Source organism: Myotis brandtii, unplaced genomic scaffold, assembly GCF_000412655.1.
Source record: "Myotis brandtii unplaced genomic scaffold, ASM41265v1 scaffold45, whole genome shotgun sequence".
Taxonomy (NCBI): domain Eukaryota; kingdom Metazoa; phylum Chordata; class Mammalia; order Chiroptera; family Vespertilionidae; genus Myotis; species Myotis brandtii.
Window position 1 is genome coordinate 2610303 of NW_005367209.1, and position 21095 is coordinate 2631397.

Sequence of the window (21095 nt, forward strand, 5' to 3'; positions counted from 1 at the left end):
GGAATAAATCAGAATTTAAAACAAGGTATTTTAATATCTGAGACGTATGTTGCTCCTAGCAATGAATCATTGTCTAATTTATTTTTTATTTATCTGTAACCTCTATTGCTGTCTCTGGTAATGGTGTTGCTTCCATAATGACTACTCACAAGTGGGTAGCCATTCGGGAATGGAGTAGGAAGAACACTGAGGCTCATTCCGAGTTGCAGTGCCCGGCTGAGCACATTTCTCTCACCTACTGGCAAGCATCAGAATTCATCTTGCCCAGCACTCATCTTCATCGCACAGTGAAGCATTTGTTCACGGTGAAAGAGAAAGATGTTCTGCTTTGGCTAAGTTTTCATGATGAGAGGTTATCAGCTACATCATTGTGAGTCTCAGGTGTATTTTGAGCATCAGCTGAGGAGACACCCTTCTCTCCCTCCAGCTAGTTTGCTGAGTAGCTGCTCATTTGTACATCTGAGAAACTGCAAATTCAGTGCCCACATATGAAACCCCAAAGGTTCCTTTCTGTGGCTTTCATGTCAATCTGCTATATTCTTGAAATGGTTCTTTCCAAAAGCCTCGTGTCTCTTTTGTGAAAACACTTGCTATGATGTCTTCTGAGACTAGCAGTGTCAATGCTAATTATTACTTTGGCGGAATCTGCCACAGTGCTGTGTACTATAGAAAATAAGTGTATGTACGCAGGCTCTGCAATTATCATTATTACCATTGTTTGTTTGTTTTTAATGAATTCTATTTGAAGAGAGCAGATGAAAAAAAAGATTTTAAAAGAAAGAAAACCAGTTAATTTCTTTAGTAAGATATATGTCAAGTGGCAAAAAAAGGAGCAATCACAATTTCTTGGGAGTTAAATGGTGCTGCTTATTCATTAAATAAAATGTGCCTGAAAAATTAAAACTGTATTCCTTGAAAATTAATTAGTAAACTACATATAGGTACTTCTTCACTAACTTATAACTTAACATATGGAATTTTGCTAAAATATATATTTTTCTCATTTGGAAATCCTTTTGTTTTAAATTACGTTTAATAATGCCTCCTACGATTACTCTAAACCTTTTTGCAAGCTAGATTCTTCCCATTCAAATGAAGGGGCCCTTTGGCTCTTGGTAAGTGAATATCGATACTGTTAGTCCTTCCTCTACTATGACAACTATTCCTTGCTTTGGCTCTGATTACCTAGATTTGGCAATGCTTGCTGCCTATGGAGGCTACAGAAGAGGGACTCTTAAAAACAATTTGTGCCCGGCCAGCATGGCTCATTGGTTGAGCATCGACCTATGAACCAGAGGTCACGGTTTCACATGCTAGGGTTGTGGGCTCAATCCTCAGTGTGGGGCTTGTAGGAGGCAGCCGATCAATCTCTCGTCATTGATGCTTCTATCTCTCTCCCTCTCATTTCCTCTCTGAAATCAATAAAAAAATATTTTTACAAAAGCCACAATTCCTGCTTGTCTTCTACTTTAAAATTAAAATACTGGTATCAGTTAATTTAATGCTTCTGACTGACCCTCCTATTCTTGATACTTTTGCTAGTTTGTTTAAAAATATACTTTATTGGATGTCAGAATCCCACTCTGCCACTCCCTAGATGTGGGACTCACTGCTAAGTACTAGCTAATATCCATTTCTCCTCTCCTAACAGAAACCTGACATTATTTAGTCTAGTGATATATCTAAGTGAAAAATACATTTTCAACTTCCCAAGTAGCTGGGGTGGCAACATGACACCTGGTAAATTATATGTTAGCAGGAGTCTGCTGCAAGGCTCTGGTAAAATGTGGTTTCCTGATGCGGGTGCTCATTTCTTGTTGTTGTTGGGAACACAGATGGAATGAGGAGAGCTGCAGAGGCATCCTGATCTGAGAGCAAAAGGCCATGCCAATCACAGGGTCTGAACCTGTTATCCTTGAGCCCCTGACTCAATGCCACCCACCCACCTTCAGGCTTCCTGCTGCATGAAGAAATAAATGCAAACAAATAGAAAATCCTCCATTTCTTGATTAGTCGAAGCCACTATTTGGTTTAATTTTCTCTTATGGAAGGCCAAATGTAACCCCTGCCTGGTAGAATCATCTTGGACAAGCTTTTCCTTTTTTTTTTCATAACCTGTCCAAAATTCATTTGCCTTATAAATTAAAGCTAATAACAGTATTTACTTCATAAAGCTGTTGTGAGAATTAAGGGAGGTAATTCATGTTAAATACTTTGACCAGTGGCAGCTACAATAAATTCTTGGTAAATGGTAGCCATCTAAAAATATATTATTTATCAAAGAAGTACATACATAGTTTTAAAAACATTGTCCCAAGGAGTTATAACAAGAGTCCATGATTGCTTATGGCAGCCTACCCTAGTTCTGCTTCTCAAAACATTTTTTAAAAATATTTTTTATTGATTTCTGAGAGGAAGGGAGAGGGAGAGAGAGATAAAAATATCAATGATGAGAGAATCATTTGATTGGCTGCCTCCTGCACACTCCCTACTGGGGATGGAGCCTGCAATCCAGGCATGTGCCCTGACCTGGAATTGAACCGTGATCTCCTGGTTCATAGGTCAGTGCTCAACCACTGAACCACATTGGTGGGGCTAGTTTGCTTCTTGACAACTATGTTCAGCATTTCTATTCTTAAATTTCTGGGAGTACTTCCATATTTCTCAAGAATATATTTGTACTGTTTTCTTCGTTTAACTACTGCTACCCAGCTCTGACTGATGAGGCTTTAAAACTTTTATCCCATCTCCTATCGCCCTCCGTCCTTCCCCCTGATGGAATTGTATCACTCTTATTCTTTTCCTGGTCACTTCTACAACTTCAGGCAACACACTTAGACCATTTCTTCATCCACCAATAAAAGATAGTCTCCCTTGGCTTCTCTGTTTGTGAGAGGAGGACATTTACCCACCGATCCTTTTACCTCCAACTCTTGTTACCTTAATTTTACTTCTTAAACTTCCAAAGTTGAAACGTTTTTAACTTGTCCAGTATCCACAGTTGACTTCAAATATTTGCATGTAAATTGACATTAAAATTTTAAAACTGAGAAAATTAAAATGCACATGATTACAAAAATGCAAATACAATTTCCTGCAGGGCTATGATGATCGTATTTGCTACCGTTTCAACACCATGAACCACATGGCTTTCAAAAGGAAACTATCCTAATACCAAATAATATCAATCTTTTTTTGGCTGCTCCCCTAGTTGTTGAAAATCCTGCATGCTCTAGTATGGCTTATATTTAGATAATGCATTTCCTATATATTTATCCCTCTTTCTACCTTGGTTTTTTTTTTTTTCATTTATCTAATTTCTTCTATCTTCCTATTCACAATGCCTGAACCAATTGCACTTCTATACTTGCTATTTCAACTTTAAGACCTCACTTTAACTTTCACATATTTTCTTCTATTATGTCCTTCATATTTTCCTCTCATATTTTATCCTTTTCATTGGCTACTGAACTCTATAGAGTGACTATGCATGTATCTCTTACCTTTTCTCTATTATTGACACTGTTTTCCCATTACTTTTTGGTTGTTTGCTGCCTTCATTGTTGTTGTATGGTTCCACATTCTGGGAGAGTCACTTCATACTCTTTTACAACAGTTCCGAAGAATTTGTATTTTCATTTTGTTATCTTATTTTTTATTTCTGAGAAAACTTAATTATTGTTGTTACCTCTTTTTTAATAGCATCCTGTCCTTATCTCCTGAATATAATATATTAAAAAATATCTCTGAAGATACTTTAAAAAAAATGATTTGCTCCTTGAATTATCTCTTTATCTTCTATTACCATTTCACGTTTTGCTTATCTTGGCCTCCTTATCATTCAATGCTGTAGTATTTCTCAATAGCCTGTGGACATTGTGTTTTTAGTTGACATTTTAGACTGGGACGGTGAAGGGCTGACAGGGAGCTCTGAGTCTATAAGTGGAATTTACTGGCTTGCAGACTTCTGTTTAGGGTAAGCATGTGGGTGCCAGCTGCTACGGTGTGGTATTTTGCTAGAGTGAGAAGAGCTTTACTCTGGGTCCTTAACTCCAATGCTTGCTACCATAATTCTTTTCAAATAATTTGTTCAGTTCCGCAAATGGCAAACCCTCACCCTTTTGACCTGAGAAGTTTGGTTATCAATTGCTCTACATGAAGAGCAGGAAGAGGGAGTAGAGTTTCTGACAGTTTTGTGCTTATCCCTTTAACTGACATAGACTTAACCTTTAGTACTTACTCCACAATCTGCTGGAGCCTCTGTCAGTTGCTTCTGAGCAGGCCAGTGATTTCCTTGCCTGTAGCCCTATACGTGGGTTGGACTGTGGTTTTCTTCACTTCATCAGGCATTCCCCTTGCTTCATTTCTTCTTCTGAAAACTTATTGAAATATATCATCTCCTAGTGACCCATCTCATTGTCTTCATCATTGGGTATTTATGTTTCTTTACCATCTTTTTCATAGCGTCTCAAGAGAGATAAGAAGTCACACCTGTGTGCATTCTGCTATGTTGGTCAAATACTATTTTTAATTTTATATCCAAACCAAATTTCTGATTTCCCCTCACTAACTAGCTCTCCATCTAAAAAAAAATGCAATTCCAAAAAGCCCTGAGATCATCCTTAGCAGCCTCTTTCTATCATGGCATATATCTCACCTATAGCAATTTTTTTTTGGCTTAAATTCAAAATATCTCCAGAATCAACCATTTCTCACTACCTCTACCCCAAGCATTTTTATCTGTGTATTTCTGTTTCTGCACCTCCTTTTATGGCTTTTAAAGTTGCAGCCAGGGTAATCCTACTACAATATCACACCAAATCAATCCCTTGCTCAAAATGATGCAATAGTTACGCATGTCAGTGGGAGTAAAGCCAAATTTTTATAGTGGTCATCTATCACTATTTGGGTGACTCATCACTCCTCCTCCAACCTCTCTGACTCATGGCTCCCTTCCAGCCATACTGGACATGAGCTGGACGGCCTGGGATTTCATCATGCTGCTCAAAATGATGTGTAACTTACAATTTATCAGTGTTTATTTATGTAATTTTCCATTTGGTACTTTGAAATGTGGTTGACTTCAGGTAACTGAAACTATGGAAAACAAAACCGTGGATAAGGGGGGACTACTGTATACTATTTAGCAAAGAGAATAAACAAACTACACCAAAATGCAAAATACAGAAGAATGTCATATAAATATATATATAAATATATATATATATATATGGTTGAGTAATAGATGTCAGACCAAAAAGAAAACATATTGCAGGATTCCCATTTACAGAAAACTTACAAACAGGTAAAACTAACCGATAATTGTGGAGGCCAAGATAGGCATGTGATAGTAGGATAGACTCCTGGTGTGTTGGTGAAGCTCTGTTTTTGACATGGGTGCTGTGTAAGCCCATATCAACTTGATGGATCTGTGCACTTTTCTGTGTATATTATATTTCAATCAAAAGTGTTAAAACATCCAGCTGAGTTCCTGCTAGTAGCATGGCGAACCTAGACAAATGAAGTTGTTTATTTTTCTTTTCCAATTTATAAATGCTTAAGAGAATTTAGTGTGTGTGGAATTAAGGATTGGGAGCAATGGCATCTGTCAATCCTTTGGCAGAGAAGTGAACACAAAATTTCCCCTGCAGGCCTCTGCCATTAGGCATCTCAGTCTTAGCCTACTGGATCCTCGCTGTTTCAATCTGCTGCATTTTAACACACCTGAGCAGCATCTGGGTTGAAATTTGCCAAACTGGGAAAGTGGTTCCACAATGTTTCCACCCAGGGAGCTTGTCAGAGTGTTGAAGTATTTAGGACTGAATAGCAGAGCCCGAATGGCAAGTCCTGTCTCTAAAAGTGATAGGCCAGCTCAGTAATATAATGCATTGAACAAGGATCGAGGACAGGGCTTGAGGGGCTGGTTGAGGGGATGAATTTCCAGGGACCCAGCCATGGACCTCAATGCAGGGGAAGACATGCTGAAAATCATTTTAGTTTTCCAAAACTAAACAAGGAAGACTTCACTTCTGCTGCCTTTGAGACTGGTATTCCGTTTCGCTCACTATGAGACAAAGTTCATTCCTTGATGAGATACTCCAGATGAAGTAGTTTCCCATCCGTTACTCAGGCTCCCTCAGATCTGAAGGTAAACTCTGGCATATGACAATCCTGTGAAGCCCTGCCCTGGCTCAGAGCAATCTGTTTTCCAAGCCACACCATGCTGTTTAGGCTGCATGACTGCAGGGAGCAATGTACACAAGTAGAAGTCTCTTTCTATGTAGTCCCCAACCTCAAAGAAAAACGGAACAACTGGAAACAGAGGTTAGAATTGGCAGGAAGAAAATAATTAATTTATCTTCAGACTCCTTGACAAATGGATACATTTGAATTGATCTGTTAAATCTGTTAACTTGCTCAAAATGGCATTTTTTTTTTGGTTGATGTAAAGGCTCTGTCTTTTGTAGTCCATGTTAATCTTACCAGCAAGATAGATCTTTAAAGAAATTCACCAACTGGTGCTGAAAAAAGCTTGAGAATTCAGTCCTTACTCTCAGCTACTTACTGACTCTGTCTCTCCTTTGTCACTGAGAAAATAGAGGCAACCAGAAAACTTGTACAATTCCCTCCACCACATATACCACTCATGGGCATCTCTACTGATGTACTCTACTCTTTCTCCTCTTCTAGATGAAATGCCCTTGCTCCTGTCTGAGCTCGGACCATCTGTTTGTGAATTATGACAGGATCATAGTTTCATTAAGGACCATATAGTTAACATTGTAGGCTTTGTGTGTCATATGGTCTATGTAATAACTTCTCAACTATGTCTAGTGAAAGTAGCCATGGACAATATGTAAATAAATGAGTGTGGTGTTCCAATAAAACTTTATATATAAAAAGAAGTGGAGGGCCAGACCTGGCTCCTGAGATGTAGTTTACTGAGCCCTGAACCGGATTTTACTGCCCTCACCTATTCAAGGACATGTTCCAGCAATTCTCATGCTCTCTTACATCAGCACAGTTTTCCTTCTATAAGATCATTCCAACCAGCATACATGTCTATCATTGTTGCTTCTTTCTTAACCTCACACACTTCCCGCTTCCAGCAGTCTTTTCATTGATCTATTTCCCTTGCATAAAAAATTCTCAAAAGAGCAATCACTTTTGGCTTCTTATTTTGTTTCTGCCAACATTCTCCAGAGCCTACTCCAATAGGCTTTTGACCCCAGCACTCCAGTGAAGTTGCTCTAGTCAAAGTCACCAGTGACCTCTATAGCATTAAATCCAGTGCTTACTTCCTGGTCTTCATCTTACACAGTCTATGGCAGTATTTAACCCAGTTGATCACTCTCTTCTCTCTCACTCAGGGGGCAGATGTGAAAAACCACCTTTTCCCAGGTGTATTAAAGAGGTGCGCCAAGGGAGCAGAGGAAGCTGATCCTTAGGGTTCAGAGGGGCTGGAAAATCATGCTGTGTAACCAGAGGTAGGACTGTTGTTTAATTGCAAGATATAACATGTTTTTAGTTCTGCTACAAAGAGAAAAATTAAAAGACACCGTTTTTTCTCCCCAAGTCCGTATTTTAAAGGAGTCACTTGCCTTAAAGAATAAATAAAACTTCAATTTCAAGTGATTTACATAAGAAAGAAAGCATTCAAATCTGAAATAATATTTAGGAATAATATTTTTAAGTCCTGGTTCTGTTTAAAAAAATTTGATTGACCCAAGATTTCTCATAAATCTCTGAGATTGTTGTAATTGAGCAATTTCTTTCAGCTTTTTACCTTCTCAGAGCATCCCATGAAGAAGTAATTTCCTTCTCCCCCCATTTCTCTCCTTCCATTCCTGCATTATTCTCTCACAGAGATTTCCATCTGACCCATGTTACATTTACTTCTGTGTGCTTATCCGTGCATTTCCTCCAGAATTCTGGCTTTCGGTATTTTAAAATGGTGTATCCCTAACTCTGGAATTGTGGCTGGCACAGGGAAGGCATATAATAAATGTGTGTTGAATGAATTAATGAGCCAGACTCCCTTTCTAAACAATTTCTTCTGGAGAAATTTGACTTTCAGAAAAGATCAGGTTTCTCTTGGGAGTTCTACATAATGAGAGAAGCTGTCTCCTTGTTTACCGGTAGCTGACACTACACAAGGCATCATGTACGTTGGCCCTGGGGATTAAAGGTGTGATGTTATGAGACAATACTGAGAATTAAAAGGATGGGGAATACGTTTTCAGAATAAAATGATGTTTGAATATTTTAACCTTCTGGCTGAGCAATTTTAGTGGGGGAAAATACCCTACAGAATACCACAGCCAGGGAAGGCAAAACATACTCTGTAGCTTAATTAATGGAGTGTGGTTTTACCTATATTTTCTTTTGCAAATGTATTGTATCAAATGCCTTATGAAAAATATCCATAACCCTAAGTAGATGCCACTACTTTAAAGTGTTTGATTATACTTCTACTGGGCAGCTGAATTATTTTTAGATGGAATTTTAACACCTTAAATATGACAGAAACTCAAAGTCTTTCATAGGCACCGGTACAGTATCATAAGAATTCGGATCAAGGTGACAGCTTCAAAGTTTCTATGCATCATACCTTGGCCACTTCTTCTTGGAAAGCCACGAGGTTCAAATAGGAGATGTTCACTAAGTCAGGCCCATACACCACTGTTATCATGCGATGTTCCAGACGTCCGATGTTCCCCACATCCAAAAGTTCCCGTAATTTGGGGTCCTGGATAATAAATGTTGAAAAAAGTTAGTTTATAACTGGAGGTTCCAACAATGGTAGCATAGTTTCCAAAAAATTTGAGCTAGAATGCCTTCAAAGCAACGTTGACTTTTGTTCTTATTACAAAAATGGTATGAGTAGAAGTCCCTCCACTCCCAGTAGAGCCCAGAGAAGTGAACTAACATGTCCAAAGGTTGCGGAGAAAGAATTTCTGGCCCAAGGCCTATTGCCCTTAGTGCATTATGCTAAATGGAAAACAGATGCTATATGATAGCGCTTATATGTGGATGCTTAAAAAGCCTAACTCACAGAAACAGAGCACACTGGCATTTGGATGGAGGAAACTTCTATAGCAGTGGTTCTCAACCTCCGGAGGATGAGGCCCAGAAATCAGGATTTTAAAAAGATTCCCAGGTGATTCTAATGTGCAGTCAAGGTTGAGAACCACTGTTCTATAGTCTTTTCAGAGCAAGTTGCATTCTTTGGAACATCCTACATGAGGATTCCTTAAAGATATAGTCCTGTTGAGAGAAGGAATTTTCCAAACCTTCTGAATTCAAAATAAGACCTGATTCAGTGAGCTTTGCTGAATTTATTTTCCTTTCATAGGACAGGCCTTAAAGGAAATGAGAGGTCCAGGAAGAAAATTAGCATCAAATCAATCACTTGGCAAATTGGCAGCCAGCTTCTGAGGAAAGAATTAACTTGAATTCTCATTTATTTAGTCAAATGCTAGGCCAACAGGACTGGATTACTTAGGCTGGTTATTCTGATCTGCCTTCTGAGGTTTCTACATGCAGCACCCGTACAAAGAAAAGGCGAACTTAAAAAAAAGAGAAAGAAAACAAAATCTTTCCAGCTGTGCTATTTGGTGCCTTTACTTCTCTCTTTAGTTAATAAAACTTTCTTCTTGACTTGGCTGTCCGAAGAGGAACATTTTCAGGTAAGTTACAAGAGAGAAAAATCCCATTTCACAGCTGTTTCCAATTATAACTGAAACTTCAACTTGACTAACCAGTTGAAACTTTATCAAGTATATCAGGCCATCTAGAAAGATCAAATGCTATCACACACACACACACAAACCCCATCAATTTGCATGACCTAGGAAAGGAGAGGAATACAGTGAAAAACTTATCAGATAAATAAACAATAATAGCAATGAGGGGACATTTTTAGCATTCTAGCATTAATGAAAGATTAGAAAAGAATGCTCAAGAAGAAGGGATGTTTTGAAGGCTAATTAAAGAATCACACACACACACACACACACTTACATACACACACACACACACACACACACACACACACACAAAAGCTCTGGCCAGTTTGACTCAGTGGTTATAGCACTGGCCCAGGGATCACAGGGATGAGGGTTCGATTCCTGGTCAAGGGCAGGTACCTCGGTTGGGTTGCAGGTTCCCCAGCCCTAGTAAGGCATGTGGGAAGCAACCAATCAGTGTGTCTCTCTCACATCAATGTTTCTCTCTATCTCTACCATTCCTCCCTCCATTCCACTCTCTCTAGAAATCAATGGAAAAAATATCCTCGGGTGAGGATTAAAAAAATAAAAAAAGAATGACATTAGCTGCTCTGTGAAATGACTAATTGCATCACAGTATTTGAACACCATTAAGGCAGGTTAGAAGAGAAAATATAGTTGACCAGTACTTAAAAAAATTTTTTTTGTATACTTGGAAGAGAAAAAGAATTCTCAGAAACCACCTAAAACTTGTAATTATAAATCACAACCTTTAAATAATTGATTACAGAATCCATCAGTATCTTCACTTCTATAACATTTAATGGGAACATTTTGGTGAATGAATGGACTTTAAACTTTGGAAAGCCACATGACTCACTCCCTAGTTTTTTCCTTTCCCAAGCATTTTCTGGCCAGTCTATACAACTTTACTACCTTATTCTCATGTCCATTCAAAACACTCTTACCCACCTATTAAGTAGTTAATTGATTAAAGAATGCCACCTTTCAGAACTGCAGGGACTAGGTGTGGGTGTCAGGGAGTTCACTTGAGTTGTCCTTGAGCTATAGGAACTCAAGGCAAGTACAGAAACCCAGAGAAGGTGACCAGAATAGAAAATAATTCTGGAAAATGGCTTCTGGAATTCTTCTGTCCCGAACAATATTGTTAGGTACAGTTACCAGGAATTTATAAGAAAGGTGACCAACACTTTATGTCGTCTCTAGAAAAATTTCCCACTAATGGTTGTTTATACATACTTTTAAAAACTATTGGCTTTATGTGATGAAAAAATTTTAATGAAGTGTTTAAAAGTGATGTCTGGAATTGGTAAAATAAAGCAAGCTACCAACATTATGATGATGATTGAATCTGAGAAATAGGTATTTGAGGATTCAACATGTAAGCCTCTCTGTATCTGATAATAAAAGATTATTGAGTATGAAATGAAGAAACAATTAGATTTGAACATTTTTTTTAAATTATGTAGTTCTGGAATTAAACAGAGAAATCCTTTAAAGTATACCATAGCAAGTTCCTTACTAATGTACTTCTTTGGTGATGCATCATACTAATTTTTAAACTATATTGTTTTTCCCTTCCACCACTAATCATTTTATTTTTCTTTAAAACTACACATTTTCTTCATCTATTTCTTTTTTAACAACACCTGATTTGGTAATATTAGAATTCTATCCCTTTAGAAATGACTTCACTTTTCCTTTTACCTGTACTTCTCAGTTGTTTCAATTTGAACACAGCAACCCAAGCTGACACGATGGCTTCAAACCCTATTCTTCATTATTGAGCATATTGATAGATGAGCGTGTCTACTGGAAAAGATACTTGCCCTTTCAAGTAACAGAAGTTGCACTCAATTGTTTTCAGCAGGGGGATCCTCAGAGACGAGGCAGGAGGGGATTTTCTAGTGATGGCGAACCTTTTGAGCTCGGCGTGTCAGCATTTTGAAAAACCCTAACTTAACTCTGGTGCCGTGTCACATATAGAAATTTTTTGATACTTGCAACCATAGTAAAACAAAGACTTATATTTTTGATATTTATTTTATATATTTAAATACCATTTAACAAAGAAAAATCAACCAAAAAAATGAGTTTGCGTGTCACCTCTGACACGCGTGTCATGTGTCATAGGTTCGCCATCACTGATCTAGGAGGATTAACAGCAAAGGCACCACGTTTTGGGAGGACCTTATGGGGGAAGAAAACTAATGGAAAGAGATTCCAAAGAAATGGTTGTTTTGAGGGTACATCACTCTCAGGTGGGGATATAAGTGAGTGCACTTAAAAATCAAACAAACAGAATTTAAAAAGTAACAACAAAAACCTACAGACAATTTGGATGAAAACCACCTCCTCCCCAAACCTGTTCTTTTAAGGGATTTTATATCTGAGCATTTCTTATTGATGGAACCTCCTGATCAATATTCAGAGAAGGATTTACTTAAGAAGGTTACTACTAGACTTAAATACATGTCTTGGTCCCTGCAATTGATATAAATTCCTGGATATTTTAATAAAGAAAACAAGCTATTTGCATAACTCTGTTCAACTTCTCTGTTGGAAAACACTAAACAATATAGCTCAGAAAAAAAAGAAGAGGTGAGGAGAACTTGACGTTGCAATTTTCACTAAGCTGTCATGCAAAACTTGCTTTCCCTGTAGACTATCCTGGATATGTCCCCACTGCTGGAATTTACCAGACCAGTGAGGAACCCTGGCAGCTCTAGTTTAAGGGCACTTTCAAAAGTTAAATCCTAGATAATCTCCACTCCCTTAAGAGTTACAAAATAGAGACTCTCTGACTAAATAAGCTCACTTTCTCTCAAGCACCAGGATTTGTGATTAAGTTACTTCATGTCTGTTGCAAAGAAAGTCAAGGTGCTCAAGTTAATGATTCCCAGGTGGAGGTAATAGGCCACTGAAGAAAACAGACTCTGCTCCACAAAGACACAAGGACTCCGCTACAGCCTGTGTGGCTGTAATTATAATATGGCATTCAAAATAGTATAGATTCATGGACGGGATGAACACAAGCTACAGGATAATTTTTAAGAGTTTAAGGCCAGTTTCAACCTTCATTCCTTAATATGATTTTTGTTGTTATTGTTGTTAATCCTCACCTGAGGATTTTCCCATTGATTTTATTTATTTATTTATTTATTTATTTATTTATTTATTTATTTATTTTTCTTTATTGATTAAGGTATTACATATGTGTCCTTATCCCCCCATTGCCCCTCGACACCCCCCCCACTCTTGCCCTCACCACCCTGGTGTCTGTGTCCATTGGTTAGGCTTATATGCATGCATACACGTCCTTTTTAGAGAGAGTAGAAGGGAAGGAGAGAGACAGAGAAACATTGACCTGAGAGACACATTGATTGGTTGCCTCCCACATGCACCCCTGACTGGCGCCGGGATCTGGCGCTGGGGATCAAGCCTGCAACTGAGGTACACACCCTTGACCTTGAATCGAACACAGGACCCTTCAGTCAGAGGGCTAATGCTCTAACCACTGAGATAAACCAGCTAGGGCTCCTTAATATATAAGATATGCAAAAAATAAAAGATCTTTTTAAAACTTCTAGATTTCATTTTTTGATGCAGAAAATATGCCTTACTTATCTTTCATCCCCATGAAATAGATCTTTATTGGATTTAGACTTATTGAACAACTTGTATGTTGGGTTAATTTTATTCCTAGCACTCAATGCAATCTTCTCAACCCAAGTTAGTTATATGGATATAACTTTAATCCATCATGCATAAAGGATCAGGTATATGAAAGTCTTCCCATAGTCACTACAACAGTCAGAAATGAAAGCGATGATTTCTTGTTATACTTAAGTGACATACATATGCTCCAGCTTTGCAGGAATAAAGCTGCCTCTTTGAAAGCTGAGCAGACTTTTTTCTTTATAGTTTTATTCAAATTTTATTGTAAAGGAAAGATAAAAACTTATGTCCAGGAAGATTTTTCATCAAGACCCTGAATTTAACAACTGCCTCCCCAAAAATAAAAATAAAATACAGATTAGCAAATTCCCTTGGAATCAACACTTTAAAAGTTTTTCTTTTTTATGATTGTGATGAGGAATACCATTTTCTCCTCCAGTATATAGCAGTAGCTTGGGTATCTCACACAGCTAGCAAGATTTTAAAAGATAAAACTCTTCATTTGCACCAACTATGACACTAAAATATGGTGCCATGAACATTCTCCTACAAAGGAGAAGACTTGGAGGATGCTGTTTAGGCTTTTATTTTATTTTTTTCTGTAAATGACAGATGTGGTGGGAGGCTTGAATGTTCTTCAGCTATTTCTTTTGATGGAGGGATTGAATGAAGAACAGCCTGCCTATGGCAAACACATGCAACTATGGGAAAATACTAGGAAAATAAGAGCTGGTAAAGTATTTTCCTTCATATCTCACAATGGTATTATCTGAACACGATCTTTCATATTTGTTTCAGATGAAGTAGTAATGAATTTGTATATTGAGTCTCCATTCCATGGGGAGCCTCAGTGTACAAGTAAAGAAACTGGTGGAGAAGAAAAATTAACTATTCAATCTAACAGTAGCATGCATGAATTGATTGAGCTAAAAGGGAGAAACATTTACGAGTATAACAAATGTAAAGGCAAACTAATAATTTTGTTATGCCTGGGGTTGGCCACAGAAAAAGGATAAATAAAATTCAAGGAGCATCTCTAAATAGCTTTCTAGTAGTGAATTAAAAATTTAACTACTTGAGGTTTTCCTCACTCCAGGAATGAGGTCCAGGTGTGGTTTAATGTAGTTCCAAAAGCTAGAAAAGAAGGGAATAGACAGGAAAGGGTGCTGGAGGAATTCAGGCAGGGTGATACTCAGAAAACAACAACAAAAACACAGAAAAATGGGATTGGAATTTAGTGCTCAGACTTCTGGGAACAACTAAGCTAGTCCCAGGATGCAGAGATGTCCCAGGAAAAGACATTTTCAAGCTGGACAAATGCTGTCCATTTCAAGAAGTTGCATTATTTAAGCAAGATTTCTGGGCTGCAGTACATGTACTTGGCTATAGAATGCTTGTCTTGAGGCTCCAGAGGCTGAGATCTGGGGACTAGAAGGTTATTTCAGAGGCGATCACAGGATGCACAAGGAGGGAGTGGGAAAGTGAGACAAGGAGGAAAGAAAGCCGATGAGTAGCGTGTTAGTGAGCAGTTTGCCACTTTGGGTAACTTAGGCTCAATCCATTCAGGGCCACTCCAGGACAGTATAAAAAACACACCTCAGAATGTCCCCACGGAGCCTGGAAGCTAGAATATTGATCTGTTTACTCCGATCTGTCATTGGTGAAGAGTCTCCTGGGACGCCAATGCCCTTGCATATCCAAGACCCGATCATATTCTCAGGACATAGGAACTCCGCACAGGCAACCTCTGGGGGACAGGCAGGGGACGGAGTGCTCTGAAAATGTCTGCTAAAGAGCTGAGGGCGTGACATTTCCCTGATGTTGATTAACCTCCGTGTATTTTATAGGACCCACATTTGAAGAAATTTAGATTCTGAATGGTTCAGTTCTTTATAAAAATAGTAACTATAACTATAATAAGTTCTAATCAGTAAACACGTGTCAAGCACCATCCTAGCTGTTTCTTATTTTTCTCCATTTAATTTGCATAGTGACACTGAGAAGTAGCTATGTTTTTTCTATCCAATTTGCAAATGAGAACTCTGAGGTTTCAGGAGATAACTAGCCCAGTTTTATCAAAAGGGGGAAAAAGGGACAATTGACTCCAAATACATCTGACTGTAAAGTCTAAGCCCTCTCCATATCCCAACTGTGTTACACAGCATATCCAATTTGACTGAGTTTCTATAAAACTAGTGCGAGTGGTCCAGGTGGCGGCATAAACTGAAATAAATCAGCATCTATCTACTAAGTCGTCTCATATTTTAGACACTTCATTAAAATATAAAATAACCCAAATGTGAAATTAAGATAGGAAGGAAATATGGCCTAATGGCACCACTCACTCGCCTTCCCAGAAAAGAATGGAAACTAAACCATCAAGTTTAACCATCATTTGTACAATCATTCTTACTGAAAGTAAAAGTGCATGAAGTATATAACAGTTAATGGAAAACTAATTAGCTTCCTCCTCATCATCTAGTATTTGTCAAATTTAAAAATTCTTAAATATAGATAGCTTGTCACTCATGTATCAAACACTATGAAGCCCTCCATCCCCACCCCTCCATCCTGCCTTCTTTGACATATAACCACCTAAAAACCAGCAGCATTCACAAGCTCAGCCATTACCCTTCCATGCATGAGAGTCCACAGGCCGCAGGCGTAGTGGTGGGCACACGGAAGGCAATTAGAAGTCATAGGTCCCTTCCTGTTTAAAATCCCACAGAGAGAGTGCAAGGTATTCTATGCCCCTTTAACTTTCAGGGGTGGGGGGCAGTGCTTCTAGGTAAGTTTCAATATTGCTGTGGCCAAGATTTAGAAGAATAATGAGGCCAGTTTGTTACATTGACTAAGTTCTCCCTGGACATTGACTAAGTCCTTTATGGATGAGTGTTGTTGTTGTTTTTTTTTTTCCTATTTTGTTGTGGTGCCTGCCTCCTTATATGGAATTTGGATACATTCAGATGGCACCAAAGGGGATTCTGGTACCTTAGAACCTAAGTTAAAACCAAGCATATCTTTTTTTTTCTTTTAAAAAAATTTCAACTACACTTGATATTCAATATTGTTTTATATTAGTTTCAGGTGTACAGCATAGTGATTAGACATTTATATAATTTACAAAATGATCCCTCCGATAATTCTAGTACCCACATGGCACCACAAATAATTATAATATTATTGACTACATTCCCTATGCTGAACTTCACATCCCTGCGACTATTCTGTAACTACCAATTTGTACTTCTTAATCCCTTCATTTTTTTTTCACCCAGCCCCCATAGCCCCTGACCCCAAAAAGAAGGCCCAACAATTCCTTAATAATGACAAACACAAACAATGCTCCCTTTGCAGTTTCTGGAAAATCCATGCATCTACACTAAGGGTTTTGGCACTGGGAGATAGACAGTAGAAATTTTGTCCTTCCGTCTGACTTTTATTTTATTTTTTTACTTCAGAGAGAGGAAGAGAGAGGGAGAGAGGTATAGAAACATCAATGATGAGAATCACTGATCAGCTGATTAGTGGGGATTGAGCCCATAACCCAGGCATGTGCCCTGACCTGGAATTGAACCTTGACCTCCTGTGGTTCATAGGTAGACGCTCAACCACTGAGTCACACAGACCAGGCCCATCTGACTTTTGAGTTTGGGCTCTGCCAGCTAAAAGCAATGTGACCTCATTAAGTTTTCTTAACCCTTCTAGTATTTTCATCTGTTGGATGAAGATAATAGTACAATCCTCTTTAAAAATGTTGTTAAAGGAATAAATGATTAATACTATGTTAAGTCCTCAGGGCAGCATATAACAAGCTGTGAGTACTTGAAAAATAAAATCAATAGCTTGAAAATGAAAGACCGAATAATTTAATCTCTATATATATATATATTTCCCTTCTTTGTTACTTGCCAAGCAAGACATATTTCTATAGGGAGTGGAAAAAGTAGGTTTACAGTTATGATATGAATAACACAGTGTTTATTCCTGTATTATTTATTAGTGTATTATTTTCCATATGAATTATAAACCTACTTTTGCCCACCCCTGTATTTAAATTTATGTATATATGGTTTGTGTGTGTGTGTATGACTGACTATATTCTAAATGCATGCATTTTAATTTTACATTTTCCTTAATTCACTCTGTCATGGAAGCATAATTTAAGGACAAATCATTTTTAGAAATTTTATGTTTCTTGCTCCTGCATTTAACTAGTTTTGAAAATTAGGCAGCTGGTTTTCTCTGAGCCACAGTTTAGTTTCCACTCAATGAGGATGATGACAATGTCTGCTCCCCTTAAAGCATTTGTGTGGTGATCACCATTAAATCCACAAACTGCCCTAGCTGGTTTGGCTCAGTGGATAGAGCATCAGCCTGTGGACTGAAGAGTCCCAGGCTCGATTCTGGTCAAGGGCACATGCCTAGGTTGCAGGCTCGATCCCAAGTAGGGGTCCTACAGGAGGCAGCCAATCAATGATTCTCTCTCATCATTGATGTTTCCATCTCTCTCTTCCTCTCCCTTCCTCTCTGAAATCAATAAAAATATTTAAAAATAAATTTAAAAATCCACAAACTGTACCATGTGACATGTACAGAAAGAATTCATATGTTTTTGTGATGACTGACATCATTAAAACTTATTTTAAATATGACACGAAAAAATGCAGTGAAAAAATTCTTAGCTGTTCATCTTTTTCTTATTAAAATTATAAAGTGTTGTAGGAGTTTAAAGTAGAGAGAAATTTTCCTGTCAATTTGCTACAAATAACTGCAGGAGTCTGAAGTAAATGGATAATTTATCTGTAAATATCTGAATAGAGATGTGACTTTGTGTTTGCTGAAGACTCTCGAAATATTTCAAGAGTAAATATTATTTAATTTTCCTATTTACCTTGCTATTTTAGTTACATTTCTTTATTTTCCATTACTCTAGATAAACAAGTTAACTCTATTCCATAATGCATAACGATCGATAATGTGCTATTCCTTCAGAAACACAGGGATATAAAGCTCTGTATAATTCAAAGTGTGGAGGAGGTCTGATGTTTATTTTATAAGAAATAACTAGTGCATCTAGGTAAGCTGTCTTAAATATGCCTTTTCATGTGTGTGCTTCTCTTTGAAAGTAAGAAAATGTCTTCTAAAATGTTTTACTACCCATCCATCAAAATAATCCAACATTATACCTGAAGACATAGTTGTCATCTTTATGACCTCAACTTTCAATAAAAAAATTAATCTTGAGAATTGTGTTTATTCAGTAAGATTAGGTAGGTTAATGATATCATCATGCCATAACACTATCATTGACATTGTTAGCATAATTCCAAACAGGTATGGAAAAGGAACTCAAGGAGTCTGAAGCACTCTTAATTTTACAAAAATTGTATAGAAAATAGTTAAGTATTCCCAGGAAATTATTAACCATTTCTTTGCATTTTAATTGCTGGCTTGCTCTAATTAATTAGGCAATTGTTTTTTACCTTTGTTCTCAAATAGCATTTACCTTCTCTTTACCTTTTTCTCTCCTTCCCACTTTACTCAGTCATCTTTTCTCTCCATTACCAAAATTTTCCATAGGGGATTTTATAAATCCTTTGGAATCTGGCAAATCAGAAGTATTTACATAACCCTAAGGAGACAACATTTAATGCAAGAAATGTTTTAGAATGAATTGTAATGTCTACCACCCAGTTTCATATCAAGATAACTCAAATCATCCTACTGTCAATGACTAATTCAAATTATTCCATTTCTTGAGTTCTCTAAATAATTAATTGAAATATTTGCTTTATGAACATTTCTCTACATAAACACACACACAAATAATATTTTACAACTAGGATCAAACTACACATATTCCTTTGTTACTTGCCCACTTATAAATATGTAGATGAAATGTTAATAAACACAAGCATATGATTATTCTTTTCATTGATTCTGCAGTATTCTAGCATATGAATGCACCATAATTTGTTTCACAGCCCTCTTCATTTACTGTTATAAACAATGCTTCAGTGAACATCTTTTTGAATATATTGTTTACTTTCAGGGACTTGACTGATGATATACTTGGGATACATTCCCAAGTTTGGGACTGCAGGGTTTAAGGGTGCTCATATCTAACTTGTGACACATACTGCTGGATGCTCTGTAAAGTCTTTACTAGTTTACAGCCCCACAAAAACCATATGAGCTAACAATGATTACATCTTGATACTTTTTTCCATCTTTAACGGTCTACTGAAAATTGTTTTGTGTTTTAAAAATTACTATTTATGCTAAGTACTCTTATTTACTGGCATTCACGTGTCTTTTATATTGTGAACTGTTTGTTCATGCTGTTACCCCTATTCTAGCAGGATATTTCTCTTTGTCTTACTGATTTATAGCAAAACTGTATTATTAACACTTTGCCTGGAAATATGTTGTAATGCTTTTCCACAGATGTGTCATTTGTCTTAATATTCATCATGATAGATTTTTCCCTATTGAAATTAAAATAATTAAATCCAAATCTATCGATCTTTGAAATTATTTTTTTTTCCTGATCGATTGTCATTTGTGGATGGCCTTCCTTATCTTTTTTTTTAAATATTTTATTGATTTTCCACAGAGAGATCGATTGTCATTTGTGGATGGCCTTCCTTATCTTGACATTATAGGAATATTCAGGTTATAAGAGTCTATTTTCTCTTCATCCTTTATTATACTTTGCAAATGTTTACAAAGACCATGCGCATTATTGTAATATGGAGAAAAATACAAGAAGGTAATCATTTAAAAAATTACTAAAAATCAAGTCTTTGTTTAAATGAGAACATGTGCTAATCATTACTTTTCAGTCTATAGATGAGGATATACAAATACTACGGCCTTCCTTATCTTGACATTATAGGAATATTCAGGTTATAAGAGTCCATTTTCTCTTCATCCTTTATTATACTTTGCAAATATTTACAAAGACCATGCGCATTATTGTACCATGGAGAAAAATACAAGAAAGTAATCATTTAAAAAAATTGCTAAGAATCAAGTCTTTGTTTAAATGAGAACATGTGGTAATAGTTACTTTTCAGTCTATAGATGAGGATATACAAATACTAGACTTCATAAGAGAAACTTACAATACTGACTGAGGTTACACTCTGGCACAGCTACTAGCTGTGTTCTGAATTTCCCCTTGTAAGGTTATTACAGTAATCAAAGGTATGCTTAATGGACACAGCTAATGTCTGCGAAGTCAGTATCCACAGGTTCATTATTGAACTTATCACTCCTAGAAGACCTTGAAATGGCTCTGCAATAGTCATGTCCTACCACCTCAACTAAAAATACCCTAATTAATGGGGGTCATTGGTGTCATTTTACATGATTGCTGTCTAGGCTGTGTGTGACACATGGCTCTAAAATGAATGCACAGAGGAAATTACAAGTTCAGAACAGTGTTAGACAGTATTTGGTACAGTCTGAAGAGCCTTTAAATGTCTCCTTTTTTCTTTTAGAAAAATACTTTCAGGTGTTCTTTTCGTTTTCCTCCATTCAACATGTGTATTCTTTTATTTCCATTACCAGTATCTGTGTTAGGATTATGTTTATAAATGAGGAAGAGACTATGTTATTGAGATTCTAATTTTCTGAGAGAGAAGAAAAGTACTTAGATCC

At 37.1% G+C, this 21095-nt stretch overlaps 1 protein-coding gene across 1 annotated transcript in view; it reads right to left on the bottom strand.

Annotated features, from left to right (window-relative positions):
* The window catches only part of PLCB1 (phospholipase C, beta 1 (phosphoinositide-specific)), a 616974-nt gene that overhangs the window by 205280 nt on the left and 390599 nt on the right, over positions 1–21095 (bottom strand). Inside the window, exon 4 of the mRNA XM_005874740.2 lies at positions 8612–8749. Coding sequence (XP_005874802.1) covers positions 8612–8749 — 138 coding nt within the window. The remainder of the gene's footprint in view (positions 1–8611; positions 8750–21095) is intronic.